The following is a 17,983-nucleotide window of genomic DNA, read 5'->3' on the forward strand; positions in this document are numbered from 1 at the left end:
AAAGGCACTTACTAACAATGAAATTAACCTCACGTCTTATGTTTCAGGTATTATTATAGAACACTGACTTTTTTTAGATACTTAACGATATTTACAATTTACGTGAATTTGATGCCATGTGCTTACCCACAAACCCTACATATCCGTCACCAAGGACACTGGCACATATCGTTTCATGCCTTCTAGGTTTATTCTTAGTGGCATTATCTATACTTTTTTAACTTATCATCACTTCGAAAAAAAGTGATTATTGATATCAACACAAAAAGTTGTTTTTGCATTATTAAATTGATTTAATCTTATCAGTTTTATAAGTCAAAATAAGAAATCAGATAACTTGTACATGATTATTATAGTCCCTATTATATAAATGTTATATGAATTTTAACAAAACTCTTACATTATAAGCATTTTATGTTACAATATAGTTGCTTACTAGGCTGTGTAAAGGATATAGGGCGTTCTATTTCTTTATGACTACTGACATAAAACATAACTTTTAAATATTCAAAAGTTGTTATCAATGCGTTTGCTATGTTATTATTTCACTGTTTGACTTTTATGTACGTTCAAATATTTCTTGTTTATCCAGAAAGTTTTTATACATCCTATCTTAAAAGATTGGTTGTCACGTGATTGAAAAGATGAGATGGAAAAGCCGGAAGAGCTGAATCTGGTGGGCATGAAAAATGTGACGACATTCTGTGCCCTGACAACTTTCCTGAAGCGCTGAGGCCGTGCACTCAGTTCCATCAAGACTTCACAGCCAAGTCGTCAGCCCAGCACGTCCAGCCTGCGACTGCCCGCATCAACAGTGGTTGAGCATACCTCTCGCTCATTTGCGGCTAGTCCCCACTGTGCCCAGTCTGCGATGAGGCTCACTACTTGGGGCACTGCACCAGATTTTAGGGCTTCAAGACCAGCGCCAAGAAGAAGCTTGTCCACAATGAACGTCTATGCTTCAACTGCCTCCAATTGAGGTATTTCACAAAGGACTACCCCTCTTAATTCTCCTGTTGGACCTGCATGGCATTACATCAGAGACTGCTGCACGATTCCAGTCGCCAGCGCTGACTTGACCCCCACGACGACGCCCCACCATCAAAGAAAGCTTGGTTGGACAACCAATATCCCGGCAATAGCAAGAACAAGAAAAGTTCGAAGGGCTGACTAGTCGTGCTGCCCACGGCCCAAGTCCAACTAAGTGGGTCTCTCGGTCAGCCTGTCTTCACTTTAGCTACACTTGAGTCGTGATCAGAAGTCACCATTGTATCTGCTGATCTTACACGTAGGCTTGATGCTCGACTACAACCCATCAACCTGCTTATCTTTGGTACTGAAGGAAATCATGCAGCTCGTTCCATGGCGAAAACTCACCTGGTCCTCGTGCTGCCAGGCTGCGCAGCCACGCTTCCTTTTACCACGCTGTGCCTCGTCCAACTCGGTATCGTCTCACCGTCAGCGGAAGATTTATCTGTGGCTCTATTGTGGTGAATTTTAAAACACTGGCTAATCCTTCGTTCAACACATCTCAGGAAATCAACGTCCTCATCGGAGCCGACCTGTATCCCCAACTAGTGCAACCCAGCCTCATCCAGCATTGCGATATGGTAATCCAGCAGTTGGCTCTGGGTTGGATAATCACTGGCTGTGCGTTGGGAGCAGAATTGGTCGCACTGGCTATTTATACGACTTTGCAGTCCTCCAATGATCCAACACAGCACCGCCAGCTCACTGCATTGCTGCAACAGTTTTGAAAGCTCAAAAATATTCCACAGGTCCATCAATAATCTCCCCAAGAAATTGAATGTAAACGCAGCTTTACAGACCACTGATGCTTTTCAGACGGCCTGATGGCTGGTAAATATTGTGCCTGACACTCAAACGGAATGGGCGAAGGCTCCTTGGTAACAATCTCTCTAGCAAACTTTCCATTCAGCGGGCGTTGGGTCGACCGACGCCTCGAACGAGATTCTGAGATGGCAGCTAAATACCACCGTTTTATGCAAGAGTACATCTCCTTCAAGCACATGAGGGATGTGCCATCCTTTCAAATAAGCAACAACTATCGTTCAGTGAACTATCTCCAGTGACACGGTATTTGGTAACACAGCGATCAGAACCAAAAATTACCCGTCGTTTTCAACGCATCGAAGCCAATGTCCAGTGGCTACAGTCTGAATGATATTCTTCACGCCAAGCCAAACCTTCAGACAGCATTGCCTTATGTGTGTCTTCGTTAGCGTTGGCATCGTATTGCATTCTGCAGCGATATCCACATGATGTTCCGCCAAATCTGGATTGATGAACGGGACGTCGATCTTCAGCAAATCCTATGGAGTCGGGACCCATACACGTCTCCCCCCTACTACCCATTGCTGACCATCACGTATGGTGCCTCATGCTCACCGTACTTATCCCTCTTGACCATACAGCGGTTGTGCGAGGATCAAGGTCATGACTGGCCAGACGCTGTGTCTGTAGTCATGCGTAATCGTTACGCAGACGACATTCTCTGAGGCGCCAAATATATCACAACAGCCCGACGCATTCGTGATTAGGCAATTGGCCTCCTAAGCACCAGTGGTTTTCCACTGCAGGAATGGGTGGCTGAAATCCCTGAGCTACTCGATGACCTCCCCAAAGACGTCCATCTTTACATGACCTGGCGCCAGCTTGGTACCGATGGCCTCGTCAGCGAATTTAAAGTTGAATGGAATCTATTCTCAGATAGTTTTCAACTTTGACTTGTGACCGTTGCATAGTGTTGAAGATGCGTCAAAAGGCATCTTCATCGTGTCATGTTGGCTCACGCCACCTCACCTACGAGGAGCTCTCCACCGTGCTCGCTGGTATTGAGATGGTCTTGAACAGTTGATCGCTGATGCCCTTGGCAAAATCGGTGATCTTAAGGTTCTCACACCTAGACATTTCCGTGCGCGCGATACATGGCCAATTTTAAGCCAGATAGAGCTGCAAGTACCTCAATACTCCACAACATCACCGCAAGTAGGCTATCGTCCGCCAAAATATCTCTGTCTAAGACCTTGTTATTATTCTGGATGTCACCCTCCTTTAAATAAGTACAAGCTAGCCTTGTTCGGCATCTGATTTTTGCCCCAAGAGCAAAGCAAGCAGTATGTTGACTCCTTTTTATACGCTGTCGAGGTGCTGATGCTGACTCTTTACCGTGACTGAATAAGAAAGAGAGAGCGAGAGAGAAAAGACAAGCACGATGACTGTAGCGTGCACGACTCAAAAAAAGATGGGGAAAAAAGGACATCAAGCCACGGCCAACTTCACTTCTACAACTTCATTTGACGTGTCGTCAGAATTTTTCTCCCCACCGTAACGTTACTGTCCTGTAAAAATTATAAAAAAAAACTGAAAGGAAACCAACGCCTGTTTTTTGAAAGTTAACAGACACCAACGTCTCAGGTGTAACACTGGAAGACGTTGAAAACGAGCAGTACAAATAGCTCTAGCTTGAAGATTAGCTTTCCATTATAACCTTAACAGTAATAACTTTAGTCTTCTTGTTTTTTAAATACATAGAATAATATATATTTAAATTTATTATAGGTGCCCAAAAGTAAACAAATTAGGCCTTAGAAGTTTGTTGCTCTGTTAACAAAGTTTCGAGATTAAAAAAATGTATAACTGTATTTTTTTGTAAATTTTGAATGTTTACAGATCTTACAAATAGCTCTTTTCATTTATAATGATGCAAAAAAGTGGAAATCAACGACCCTTTATGGCCAGCAACTATTTTATGGCGTAAGAAACGCATGGTTTTTTTGGAATTATTAAATTTTTTTTACTTTTTACAGCTTATTATTTGAGTAAATCAGTTGCATAGATTCTGAGCGAAATGTTTCTTAGAAGAAGTTTCTCCCTCTCAGAAGCGTCAAAAATGTTTAACTTTTAACTTAAAACATTTTACATACTGTGTTAACAAACTACGGTGTTCCACTCAGACAGTCTCGGGCAAAGAAAGGGGCAGCACTAGCGGACTATACATGCCAAATAATTATAGTTTACTTATTTTTTTTATTCTCACCTTTGTAACTAACACTGGAATGTGAGTTTGGTAACTGTAACAACTAGGATGAAAATGTTAAAAAATAAATAAGTATCATTATACATGTTTTCTAATGACAAAATGCTTTGTTTTTTGAAAACTTTTAAGGTTTACAGACAAACATCGCAGTGCAATGGAAGCGCTTCCGGCTGGTCAATCGAAATTGATACGCAATACCATACAGTAGTTATTGCGACACAGTAGCCCGTCACAACAAATTTCCACCACCTAGTAAGAGTTTCCGAACCAAGCCACTGTGCTGCCATATACATACTATAGAAGGAGGTACCCCCTCCTCCTACACCTAAATTGGAGAGACTTTCAGGTAGGCTACAGTACATTACCCTTCCTCATCAATTCTTACCAATTCACCGCTATCATTAGCTGAAACCTTTTTATATATGTGCTTGTTTGTATTAATTATTAGTAAGCAAGGATACCAGAAGGGCACTCAGCCTTCTTACTTTTACTTTATATCCTAATTTTCATTGTTATAATAAAAAAAAGTTAGTTTACAATTAAACAATATGATAAATTCGTTTATTTTGTTTATTGCTATAATTCATAGCATCAACAAGGGCATTTACATAAAAAGACAAAATGTTGTACATAATATCACTTATAAGATCTTTTGACTGTTGATCAAATTTGATTTAAAACCTTTTACGTTTACCTTGCAAACGTACTCTTTATTGTCATTAGATTTTTTACATTTGCACAGGTAAGACCTTGGTTCACCAGATATAATCGATGTTATGTATGAACTGATACCTTTATCAGACAATTTCTCCGTAAGACAGCCAAGTGTTATACCAAGTGGTAAATTGGGTTCTCCTTCTCAATACGAGTAAGTAGCTAAACAATTTTGACCAAGCTTGAGCTATAACAAAAGCAGCTGTAACTAAGTTAGTTGAGGCATTTGGTATTAAAGCCTTCATTTTATAGCTCTAGTTTACGTACAACGTATCATCGTTTATCGTAAAAATGTGGTTTACATCTATTTCTGTACTGGTAAGTAATCCCATTAGTCTTTCAGCGATCGTTAAGACTTCTTTTTTTTTTTTTTTTTTTTTTTTTCAATTTTCGCATTAGCCAAATTTACCCTAAAAATAATTGAGACACAGTTTAGCAACAGTTATAATCTAGCATTAAAATTAATTTCACTTTTATTGCGTCTCATCCTTCAGCCTCTCATATTTCATTATCATAAGTATCCTTGTCTTTACTTGTAAGACACTCAGGGGGAAAACAAGAGGCCTGTATATCTAGCTTGAAAAACTTTTTGACATAATAAGCGAATAGATCTCTCTCTTTAGTTTCTTGATTCAATTGTGTTATGCTATACTGTTATATTTGATAGGCATTTTAACTGCATAACTTTTTTTATGAGTTACTAATACGAATTTTTCTTTATAACAGTTTTCACTACCAAATCATCCATTTTTTTATTTGTATCAGTTTTTTTCAACAATAAAATTATTTTCTTGGTTATTAAATTTTTACGTTTATCAACTAACATCATAGTTCGTTTAATATGATAAAGCCTTATATCCACAAGTACACTTGCAGATGCGAGCGCGCACAAGGTTTTTTTCTGCATCACTACTGTACGACCGTAGGTACTGTAGGTCTGTTTTTTTTGCACCAGTTTTGTTTATTTTCATACTTGTAAGAATCAAATAAAATAAATTTTGTTTCATAACATGTTGTCAACAACAACTCTACATTACTCAAATGGATTCGGTTCAATAATTTATTATTTGTATTATTTAAATAATTTTTGATAATTGCAAAATGATTTTGCATTTAAGTCATTATTTTTCAACTAAAATTTAACTCTTTTGTAATTTCATTCTTGGATAAGAGAATCAACGGTCCCAATACTTGTTTCTCAAAATTATAGTATGATCCAACAAAGATTTTTTTTGCACAAGGTCTGTTTAAAGCATTTGTAGTTGTCAGTGCATTTGAGCTCAAATAAGACAAAGAATCTGGGTTTTTCGTCTTCAAGTGACTTGTCGAAGTTTTTATTTTCAGGAAATGACTGCCTTTAACGTCTTAAAACGACTATTGCTGCTGTCATTTTGTAGAAATATACAAATTTTGTTGTACTATTGACCACTTTAGCACTAAATTTTTGCGAAAGAAAAATTCGATGTTTGCGACCGGTTCGGTCGGTGTCAACGTATCGGTTGCTTGGCTACTGACAACTGAAATAGAGTCAGGTAGTAGAGAAAGTAGAAATTACTGTTTTTAAATTACATTTTCTATCGTCCACCTTTCTCTTTTTTTTGACTTTTCCCTTTTTTTACTAATCCACATTATTTTTTAGAAAGATAAATAAAGAAAAACTCAACTTTTCGTTTAGAACGTTTGAAAGTTAGAACCAAAAAATGGAAATTCATGGGATGTTACCGATGCGTATCGAAATCATATGAGAGTTCCACCGTGTACCTAAATCGAGAACAATCCCTTAAATTACATCACTAAAAATTCCAAGTTGATCTTCTCTAACCGTGGTGAAGATAGGTTTAAAATGTACTTCTAAAAAGTTTCTTAGGTCATCTAGCCTGTCTCTGATTATCCAACTCTCCAATTTCTCAAAACACTGTTTTAGGGATCTTTTCGAATCAAATAAAATTATAGGAGGCATAGGGGCACTGTTAAACACGAGTCTCTATTGTTACTAACGATCTGGTGAGCCAATCTTGCACCTTTCTCAGTTTTTCCCAAATTATCTTTAGGTACAAGTGTAAAGGCAAGCAAGTTCATTTAAATTGAAACTTGATGTTTCGTCGTAATCCAGACGTCCCGTTTTCTCGAGGGGATCTAGTAAATTCAAGTACTATTAGAATGAATTGTTATCGTTGTCGCTTACAGCTCCCGTTAATGGGTGATCACTTCTTGTTAACAAGGATTGAAACATGCACTATAATGGTAACGGTTAAAAGAATAGATGAAAAACAATTATGCAATCAACACAAATTTTTTATTCAATTATCAGCACATCATAGTCAATTGCGCTCAAATGTTGATTTTTTCGGACACTGACAACGCTGATTATTTAACACATCAAACCTTAATCGTATGAATATTAATCTATGACCATGCGGTCAATCTGCCTTTCTGATGTGTCAAGAGAAAATGTGAAAAAGGGAATAACACAACCAACGCCATGAAAGACACATGCAGAGGTTATCTCGGTAGTAACATTATCATCGAGTACGTAAATATGATAAAAGGACTTACAGCTTAAGTATGGTCAGCAACTCACTTCCTAGTTACGATTACGTCAGAAGATCAGTTATGCGCAGAATATTGCTTTAGTATTCCTCGGTAAAGGTAACTACGTGTGCCACTTCAATTCACGTGCCCAAAGGAAAGGGTCGAATTGGATGATCAGTTGCTGACGCAGTGTTCTCACCTACGCAAGAAAGAGAGTTCAGATTTCTCATGGCTCCTAATAAGGACGCTTTGACCTCGTAAAGTCAAGGGATTAGGTTCCACTTCGGGGTGGTTGCTGGTTTTTATGAGTTTGGTGATAGTTCGTCAAAACTTGTGGTGCCAGTGCACAAGATTAGCAATAGTACAAAAAAAAGACTCCTTCAAGAAGTACAAACCGATATTGTTGTCGGGTTGTTGCGCCGACTTAATCTTGTCACGCCTTGAGACTTGGTCTCATTGCTATCGAGGCAATCGTAATGCGCTTACCAGGAAAATCGAATGGAAACGCTACACACATCCACTCACAGCCCTTCTGCACATACCTTGAGCTAAATGCTCCTACACCTTGCGCTCTCTCCACGGATTGCCCTTTTTTTTGAATGAACGGATGTATTAAAACATGGCGACAGGTTCTCAACAGAATGGCCGTTGCCTTTTTCGAACCCACTCGTTCCTTCAGTTCACCCGGATTCATTCTATCAACCCCACTGCCACCCTTCCCTTGCTTCCGTCCTCTCCCTCCTTTTCTTTTCATTTACCCACACACACACATACACGTCCCGCCACAGCCGCTCGCCACACAGCTTGCCCCAACTCTCTCCCACTGTCCAAACGCATCAGGTCCCCCTTTTTCAATCCCCTTTTTTCGACGAAACATTCTCCCCTGCGTTGCGAGGTCATCTGAGCAAAATTTGGTCTTAATTATTTGCGACTGTCCTGAATACTTCTTCTTACATCTCTATATTAGCTTCTATAGGATACATAAGTTTCTTTTCGTCTTACTTTACATGTGGTAACAAGCAAAGTTTGGTAACGTTGCGAAGGTACTCACCTTCATCTGTTTTAACTTTTACTACGCGCACGATGCCATCATTTTTGGGACAAGTTTCTGTCACTACACCCAATGGCCACTTACAACATGGTTGATGACTATCTATAATAATTACGACTGTATCAACTTCGATGTCGCCCTTACCCTTTAGCCATTTCTGTCGCTTTTTTAACTCCGATAGGTATTCCAAATGCCATCTGTGCCAAAAATCCTGCCACACACGAGTTATAGAACACCACTCTGAGAGTCGATTTTCAGGAACAGATGTGTAATCCTGACTGGGTAGATTAGTGAGTGGTCGAACAACCAGCAGATGTCCTGGAGAAACTGCCACAGGATCATTTGGACCAGATGACAATGAAATAAGTGGCGCGAGTTCAGGACTGCTTCAATTTTGGTGGCCAGAGTCGTAAACCCTTCAAAAGATAACATTTTATCTACTACCATGGGATAAAAGTGGTGCTTGAATAGCTTTATTGCCGATTCCTACACGGAGATATCTCTAGTACTATGGTAGTATGTATAGCCGCGTGCACCAGTAGTATTAGCCGCATGCACCAGTAGTATAGTGCGTCGTATACGACTGTAGCGCCCGCGCGCCACAACGAAGGTATATGGCTTCTGCTACCGTAGTATACAGGCCTCCATGCAACTGTAGTGCGTGAACTATACTACCGTTGCTTCTGCCTTATACTACAGTTGCAACGCTGATATACTGAATTGGTATATTACCCCGCCTACCAACTTTGCTCGGGAGCCATACCAAATCGGTATTGACCCCAAGCAAATGTGCACACACACACACACACATAAGTGTATATATATGTATATGTACGTCGTTTGATGCGGCGGCGGTGGCAGCGGTGGCGCTGCACTATACATATATATCAATAACCTCGTGTTTGCCACTCGTTGGGATGTATTTATATATATGCAATGAACAATATATTTTCTCGAGCTTCATACAGTATAGCATACTACTATACACTGGATGGGATCTAATAAACGCATATATATGCGCTGCTGAAAATAATGTATACAATAAGTAATTTTATCCGAAATAAAATAGTAAATAACTACACATACATCGTTTTCAACAGCTCTACGCGTTCTAAAATAGCCCTTAATAGTATATTGCAAAAATAAGGTTCATGCTAATAGCCTCTGTTTCGCAAAAATGGACTCGTGTTGCATTAGGCAAATGAATAAAAGATGATCATAATGAAAAAAATGCATTTTAAAATATCTATAAAACTTCAAAATAATCCTTTTTCTTGTCACAAAATGTATAAAAACAAATCTTACGCCACCGCGCCGTGTTGTCCTCACAAGATAATTATTTATATGCACATTCCATATATATGCGTATACATACAAAGCTATACAAAAAATATCGTGTATATATTATATACGCATAAGTATATATATAAAAAAAAATATATATACATATACATTCCAACGAGCGGCAAACACGAGGTTATTAATATATGTATAGTGCAGCGCCACCGCTGCCGCCGCTGCTGCATCAAACGACGTACATATACATATATAAACACTTACGTGTGTGTGTGTGTGTGCACATTTGCTTGGGGTCAATACCGATTTGGTATGGCTCCCGAGCAAAGTTGGTAGGCGGGGTAATATACCAATTCAGTATATCGGCGTTGCAACTGTAGTATAAGGCAGAAGCAACGGTAGTATAGTTCACGCACTACAGTTGCGCGGAGGCCTGTATACTACGGTATCAGAAGCCATATACTTTCATTGTAGCGCGCGGGCACTACAGTTGTATACGATGCACTATACTACTGGTGCATGCGGCTAATACTACTGGTGCACGCGGCTATACATACTACCGTAGTACCAGAGATCTCTCCGTGTAAATATCGCCAAAATGCGGCGACAGGGGGGGGGGGTTAAAGTGCCATGTAATTCCATGAGCTGAGGTGTACTTATTTATTGTGTTACGGAATGGATCGGTACTGTGCAGTGCATAGAGCTTGTGGAGTTGGCTATTTGTTCCTATAAAGTTCGTCCCATTATCAGAGTACACGTGGGACGGGACACCTCGTAGCGAGACAAATCTTCTGAACGCTGCTTAAAATTTCTCCGCTGACAAATCTGAAGCAATTTCTAAGGGAACCACTTTTGTCGCAAGGCAAACAAATATGCATCCGTACCCTTTAATTGTCGAGCGATTTCTAAACTCCTTTTCTTTGAGAATGATCGGTCCGAAGCAATCGATTCCAATATGATCAAACGGCACTGCTGCGGTTACGCGCGCGTGAGATAAATCACCTATTTTGGCATACGTTGGAAACGGTCGATGACGAATACATGTGTTACATTTACGCACAATTTTACGAACTTGGCCTTTACCATCAAGTAACCAAAAACGCTGTCTTAATGCGTACAGCGTACCTTGGACTTCTACGTGGAGAGCTCTTTTATGCGTTTCGCGGATAATGAGATCGTTTATATAATGACGCGATGGCAGAATTATAGGATAATTTTGATTCTCTCCAACGCTAGACTTTCTCAACCGCTCTCCTACTCTGAGTAGCCCATGCTTATCTATAATAGGACTCAATGTCATCAATTTCGGTGATTTCACCGTGCCTGTCTCTTTTACCTGCCTAGCTTCAGTACTCCGCTTGTATTATTATCAGCAAACAACATTCAGATTGCAGCTTCTCCATTACGATAGGGGCCGCGCGGGGATTAGTGCACGGGTATTTTACTTTCAAACAGTACGTCAAAACGCGAAGAATTTTTTGGTACGACGAAAAACGAGTATAGCAAGGGGCTTCGGACGTGGTTGAGAGGAGACACGTAGATTGGCGTAACTCTGGCAATTCAACATCGCAGTCGAGACGCGAGCCAGGCCAAGTTGTCTCGGGCTCCCGTAGCCATGGCGCCACTTCGAACCACGTTAAATTGCTTACGAACTCTGAGGGCGTTTGGCCTCTAGATAATGCATCAGCCGGATTACTGAGTCCTGGGTCGTGGCGCCATTCGACCGTCCTTGGTAAACCTTGAATCTCTTTCACTCGATTTCCCACAAATGGTTCAAGATCTTGAAACGGTTTTCCTATCTAACCAAGTGTAATTTGCAAATCAGACCAAAAAACTGTCTTGTTTACCGGAAAATGAAAAACCGGGTGAAGTTCGTTGTACAACCGACTTAGTAGGACTGTTGCGCAAAGCTCGAGTTTGGGGATTAAAAATCGCTGCGCTGGAATGACGTATCGTTTGATAGGAGCCACTCGTGACCTAGACGAAACTAGCCTGACGGCGATTTGGCCTGAGACATCGATCGACCGCAAGTACATACATGCGCCATAACCCTCTTTGCTAGCGTCACAAAATCCGTGGACTTGAACTTGTATTGGTTCTGGCAGTAACGCATATCTGGGAATAGTCAAGTTCGATATTAAACTTAACTACTTTCCGAATTGATGCCATTTGAGATATATGTCTTGAGATACCGATTCGTCCCAACCAAGTTTGTTGGCCCAGAAACGCTGTATGATCTCTTTAAGTGCCATCGTGACTGGACCCAGCAACCTGAGCCAGTAGAAAACACTTGCGACTTTAGATAGTATTCGGTGCTTGGTAATTTTCTTGGAGAGGTCTACTTCCTTGATTGAAAATGAGAATGTGTCAAATGAAGCTTTCCATTTTATTTCTAATGTTTTGCGTGGTGTGTCAGATTCGTCTAAGCCACCAGGATTAAATTCACAGTGATCGGAATTGTGTAATACGTGCTGATGGTTCAACACCCATTTACGAATCGGAAAGCCGCCTCGTCGTAGTAACTGAGTAATCTCCTTGTGTATCGATTCAACATCCTCTAGTTTATCTGCCCCCGTTAACAAGTCATCTGCATAAAAATGAGAGTTTAAAATCTCGGAAGTGCGTGGAAAATCGTTTCTTTCGTCTTGAGCCAGTTGATTTAAGGTCCGTATTGCAAGAAACGGTGCCGCAGAAATGCCGAACGTGACTGTATTCAACTGAAACGTAGCAACCTCTTGTTCTTGTTGCCATAGGATGCACTGATATTTCCGGTCAGTGGGATCAATAAGAATTTGTCGATACTTTTGCTCGATGTCTGCAATGATGACGTAGCGTGTCATCCGAAAACGCGCAAGATGGATGGCGAGTTTGGCTTGAATAGTTGGACCAGTCATTAACAAGTTGTTTAATGAGTAGCCGTTACTTGTCTTCGCTGACGCGTCAAATACTACTTGAACCTTAGTGGTCAAGCTCGACGATTTTATCACGGGATGATGTGGTAAAAAATACAAGCTAGATAATTCTTCTGTGACCCGTGTCATGTGGCCCTTGCTTAAATATTTGTGGAGTACGCGATCATATTCGATCATTAGAGCTGGGTCTCTAATCAATTTTTTCTGAAGCGCGTGGTATCTTTTCGTGGCTAGTCCCCTCGATTCTCCTACACTTAAATTTGCATTTTTGAACGGCAGCTTCACTACATACCGGCCGTCGGCCTATATTTTTCAGTATTTGTAGAAAATGACGTGGAAATGGTGCCGATGGTATAGTGTTTGCTATGTTATCAACGACAAGAAATCCCAACGTTCTGTGATGCTCGATGATACGTGATCAAATTTGCGCATTGACCCTACCCTTCGCAGAGGTGTTCAAATCATTTAGCGTGCCAATAAGGATGCTGAATGGATTTGAACTGTGAACTTCAGCCTATGAGTCAGCTTAGTTGTCTTCAAATTTACATTCAAGCAAGTGTCGAGCAGCGCGCGAGCTTCGATATACCGACCCGCAGCGTTCCGGACACGTTCAACCGCACTCATCATAAGTTGTGAAGGAGGTAGTTGGGCTTTTGTGCTAAACACGCCTAGTCATGCTCTTGGATCATTGGTTGCCTCAGATGATTTGGTTGACGGCTCAAACCTTTGTGAAACTGACTGGTTCGGTTTATTATCCTGATGCAATAAGGTGTTATGATAGTACTCCCATTTCTGGCAGTGGCCACGACTACACTTTTCGATATGAGCGGTCAGACAGTTCACGCAGAGGTTCTCAGCCCAAACAAATGCCCAGCTCTTTGATGGGGTTAACTCTTTAAACTTGGGACACCCAAACAGTTGGAGTGCTCCCTGACAATTTACGCAACCAGATTTAACCTCCGTCACCAATGTGCGTATCCCTCCACTGGTTTTGTGAAATTTTGCGGGCCGCTGTTCTTGGGATGTTCGTTTTCGACCTTCTACAGCCTTTGTAACGCGCATCTCATCTTTATCCTAGGTCGTTAATCTAAAAGAGGTTTGGTACAAAAAAGTGTAGAATTTGTCTAAATCCGGGAGTTCGTCGATTTCTAGCTATCTTTCCCACTCTTGACGTATAGTAGAAGGCAGCACTCGCTCCACGAATCTCATAGCGAGTCGCACCTTAGCGTGAGGTACATTCAAAGCATTGAGCATATTTAGATGTAATTTTAAATCATCCGCGATGTTCGCCACTTGTTTCGCTGACCCAGCCTCTGCTGGAGTCAGATCTATGATTGCGTCTAGATGTTTGTTAGCCAGAATTTGCTTGCTATCATAAATTTCAACAAATGCTTTCCAGGCGACCGCGTATAATTCTGGACTGACCACATAATGGCCAAATTCTTTAAATGCGTCGCCTTCTAAAGCCTCTCGTAGCATCACGAACTTCGTTACTTCATCTCAGTCAATCCTTCAATCTTCCATCTTAAAGAAGATATTTTTAAATAAAACCCACTTTGTGTGGTCTCCGTCAAATTTGGGGACTGGTGTGACAGGGATCTTCATTAACTAAGATTTCTCAGCAAAGGTCGAGTTAGCAAGAGGATGCTGTCCCTCCGTTCTGGTCACGTTCTAGGGCTTCAATGTTTCGACTTGGCTCGCAATCGCGTAGTACGATGTATGTAACTCCTCGCGATTGGTGATATCAGTATTGTCCTTATCACTTATCAAAAATTGTTCATACGCATCTTTATAACCTTTAAATGCATTTTGCAGAGTATGAAACCGCAAAAAGGCTCCAGCCTTATCAATCATTTTCTCGTTCAAGGCCTTTTTTAAGTATTTGATGTGTGATTTGACTAAGGTTGCCTTGACGCGCACAGTACCGATCGTTCTCTCGCTCATGTTGTAAGATTAAAAAAAAAAAACCCGATATCACACAGAAATGGCAATGCCACTAATCAAGCCCACACACCCTTGACTTTATCTCACCTGAAGTTTTTAACGGTTAGTGACTACACGAACGCGTACATGCTCTTCTTAAATCTAATGTATTAAATACGCAGCGTTGCTAGCGATGTTAAAGGTGGCTGTTGAACAACTTGCCAGACGTCGTGTCGGTTCACTGCACGTGATGAACTCGGATGACCTACCAACTCTGGAGCGTTATTGAGCGAGCTGACAGCCTCTCTGCGTGATCAGCTGTTAACGTTGCTTGCTGAGCCAGCGAATTGGCGTCACTTGCCGCTTGATGATGGCGGGTCGATCGTGTGCAAGGGTGTAACAATGAAGTTTCAACCTCACAGGAGGCACCAAAATGTTTCGTCGTAATCCAGACGTCCCGTTTTCTTGAGGAGATCTAGAAAATTCAATTATTATTAGAACAGATTCTTATCGTTGTCACCTACAGCTCCCGTTGAAGCGTAATCTCTCCTTGTTAACGAGGATTAAAACATGCACTATGATAGTAACGGTTAAAAAAATGAATGAAAAACAGTTATGCAATCAACACAAATTTTTTTTTTAATTATCAGCACATCATAGTCAATCGCGCTCAAACATGGATTTTTTCGGACACTGACAACGCTGATTATTTAACATATCAAACCTTAATTGTATGAATAATAAACAATGACCATGTGGTCAATCTGCCTTTCTGATGTGTCAAGAGAAAATTTGAAAAAGGGAATAACACAACAAACGCCATGAAAGACACATGCAGAGGTTATCTCGGTAGTAACATTATTATCGAGTACGTAAATATGATAAAAGGACTTACAGCTTAAGTATGGTCAGCAATCTACTTCTTAGTTACGATTACGTCAGAAGATCGATTATGCGCAGAATATTGCTTTAGTATTTCTCGGTGAAGGTAACTACGTGTGCCGCTTCAATTCATGTGCCCAATGGAAAGGGTCGAATTGGACGATCAGTTGCTGACGCAGTGTTGTCACCTACGCTAGAAAGAGAGTTTAGATTTCTCATGTCTCTGAATAAGGACGCCTCCACCTCATAAAGTCAAGGGTTTGGGTCCCATTTAGGGGTGCTTGCTGGTTCTTATGAGTTTTGCAATAAATCGTCGAAGCTCGTGGTGCCGGTGCACAAGGTTAGCAATAGTAAAAGAAAACGCCTCCTTTAAGGAGTATAAGCCGATATTGTAGTCAGGTTGTGGCACTGATTCAATCTTGTCACGTCTTGAGACTTGGTCTCGTCGCTACCGAGGCAATCGTAATGCGCTTACTAGGGAGATTGGATGGGAACGCTACACACATCCACTTACAGCCTTTCTGTACATACCTCGTGCCCACGGATTGCCGTTTTTTTCAAACGAACGGATGTAACAAAAAACGGCAACAGGTTCCTAACAGAATGGCCGTTGCCTTTTTCGAACCCGCTCTTTCCATCAGTTCACCCGGATTCGTTCCACCAACCCCACTGCCACCCTTCCCTTGCTTCCGTCCTCTCCTTCCTTTCCCTTTCATTCACCCACACACACGCATACATGTCCCGCCACCGTCGCTCGCCGCACAGCTTGCCCCAACTTCCTCCCGCTGTCCAAACGCACCACGTCTCCCTCTTCCAATCCCCTTTTTTCGACAAAATACTTGATGTAAGTCAACATTTAACAAACCGGTGCTTTTTACACAATCTGTGACCTCGCAAAACCACTGTACAATATTTGTCTCTATCACAGAAGCTTCAGTTGTTGTGAGATTTTGAGTTATCCTGTAACTTAGTTTTAGATACCTCTTTATAAAATTTATCAACTAGTAATAACCTGATCTGTTGTTTCTATAGTGAGTCTTCCTTTTATTTTTAACTAAATATTGTTAAAGAGTATTTAAAAGAACATTCTTTGTCACACGAAACCTAGCTTTGTCACAGTACAAAAATCTATTAAATTGTTTCTGATTCCTCAACTTAAAATAAAACAGTTTAATAGCCTTCTTTACAATATAGAGATTTGTATTATTCGTCTTTTCAAGAAAAGTAGATTTTGGTATCTCAAAATGAGAAGAAGCTTTCCTGACTATCATTCGTTGGCCAAATGCGTTAACAACATTTGTTATATTTTGCACTGTGTATTTTGTTTGCGTAACTTTGTTTGTTCGGTATTTCCTGCATTTTTTTCTCTTCTTCTTCACTTGCAATGAGTTTTTCTGTTTCCTTTTCTCTTCGTCATTAGCGGCTTCTTTTAAATAAGCATTTTTAGATTTCTTAGCTTTTGGATTCTTTTTTAACCTGCAATAGTAACACTATCTGTAACTGTTAAATATTTTTATAAAGTGTGTAAATATAAATTTACATGTTTAAAAAGTCAATATTGCTAGAGTTTGAATTAATTTACTTAAAACTGATGGCTGCAAGTAAATTTTTTTACCCTTATTTAAAGATTAAGTCAGTTGTTTATAATTTTCGCTGCTCTGCAGCGATATACTGACTAAAACGAATATTTACGGCCTTAATTACTTGAAATCTAATAGATTCATCGACGAAAAACGTTTGTTATAACTTTCGTTTAACGGAGCCAGATTAAATTTACTGTCAACAGGAAATTACTGATGCCTGTTCTCCTACAAGTTAACGGCTTAATTGTGATAATGTAAATTTGACCATCTTGGCCTGGTACAACTTAACTTATTCTACTTTTTAAGGTAAAAAATTGCTTAATTGTATTACAATCTTTATAGCGTTTCTTGACTCTAGTAAGTTTTTTATTTTTTTTTTATTTCCAACTAACCTAAACGTTTTCACTCTGTCCCGATACTCCTAAATTTACCTCACCCTCTCTCATTTTTTTTAAGAGTAAGGTTGAAAAGAAAAAATACAGATTTCGTGAGGAACGTTAAACTAAAAAAAAAAAGTCAGTTTTTATCAGGCACTTGTAGCCAAAACAGATTCATCCTAGCCATTGAAAAAAACTAGTGCGTTTATTATCAATTTGGTAATTGGAAAACTGTACTGTGAAGTATTGCAGTGTTGTATAAATAAACTAGCGCTTTATAACGCAACTGAGGTAGCTCCCTTGCCTACTGCTCTGGAGTCAAGTAAGAGAATTTGACTTATATATATATATGTGTGTGTGTGTGTGTGTGTGTGTGTGTGTGTGTTTGTGTGTGTGTGTGTTTATACGTAAAAAAGTGTCGTTACTCTGCTACTAGCTTTTACATTACCATAAAACTGATGTTCACGTCTTTTTTGGCAAATAGCTTTTAAAAATAACTGATTACCAGCATTTTCTAAAACAGAATTTTAAAGTACATGATTTTTTCTACAAGTACTTTACGAAATGTCTGCTAAGGTTTTTGATTTTGAGTCAGAAAATACTTGTTCAACTGATTTTTTAATGCTTTTCTATTTGAGCTCGTGTTCAACGGT

General features: G+C 40.1%; 2 protein-coding genes across 5 annotated transcripts in view; both read right to left on the reverse strand.

Annotated features, from left to right (window-relative positions):
* LOC106640288 (ELAV-like protein 1) overlaps window positions 1–17,983 on the reverse strand; it is a 356,393-nt gene that overhangs the window by 305,729 nt on the left and 32,681 nt on the right. The window lies entirely within an intron of this gene.
* Window positions 11,000–14,044, reverse strand: LOC149373759 (uncharacterized). The gene is made up of 5 exons (XM_089595758.1): window positions 13,787–14,044; window positions 13,262–13,639; window positions 11,805–12,868; window positions 11,501–11,768; window positions 11,000–11,452 (listed from the first exon to the last, which is right to left on the reverse strand). The coding sequence occupies exons 1-5, from the start codon at window positions 14,042–14,044 to the stop codon at window positions 11,000–11,002; spliced, it is 2,421 nt and encodes an 806-aa protein (XP_089451884.1).

The sequence above is a fragment of the Copidosoma floridanum genome, unplaced genomic scaffold (assembly GCF_036245765.1).
Source record: "Copidosoma floridanum isolate Cflo_tuat_1 unplaced genomic scaffold, Cflo_Japanese_pri ptg000027l, whole genome shotgun sequence".
In the NCBI taxonomy this organism is placed as follows: Eukaryota; Metazoa; Arthropoda; class Insecta; order Hymenoptera; family Encyrtidae; genus Copidosoma; species Copidosoma floridanum.

What these genes read in the sequence shown, in the direction of transcription:
- LOC149373759 (XM_089595758.1), bottom strand. Translation starts at nt 14,044, where the DNA reads ATGCTACGAGAGGCTTTAGAAGGCGACGCATTTAAAGAATTTGGCCAT. An exon ending in AAATGGCATCAATTCGGAAA is followed by an intron (nt 11,769 to 11,804) that starts GTAGTTAAGTTT and finishes GACTATTCCCAG; the next exon opens with ATATGCGTTACTGCCAGAAC. An exon ending in ACCCGGTTTTTCATTTTCCG is followed by an intron (nt 11,453 to 11,500) that starts GTAAACAAGACA and finishes ACACTTGGTTAG; the next exon opens with ATAGGAAAACCGTTTCAAGA.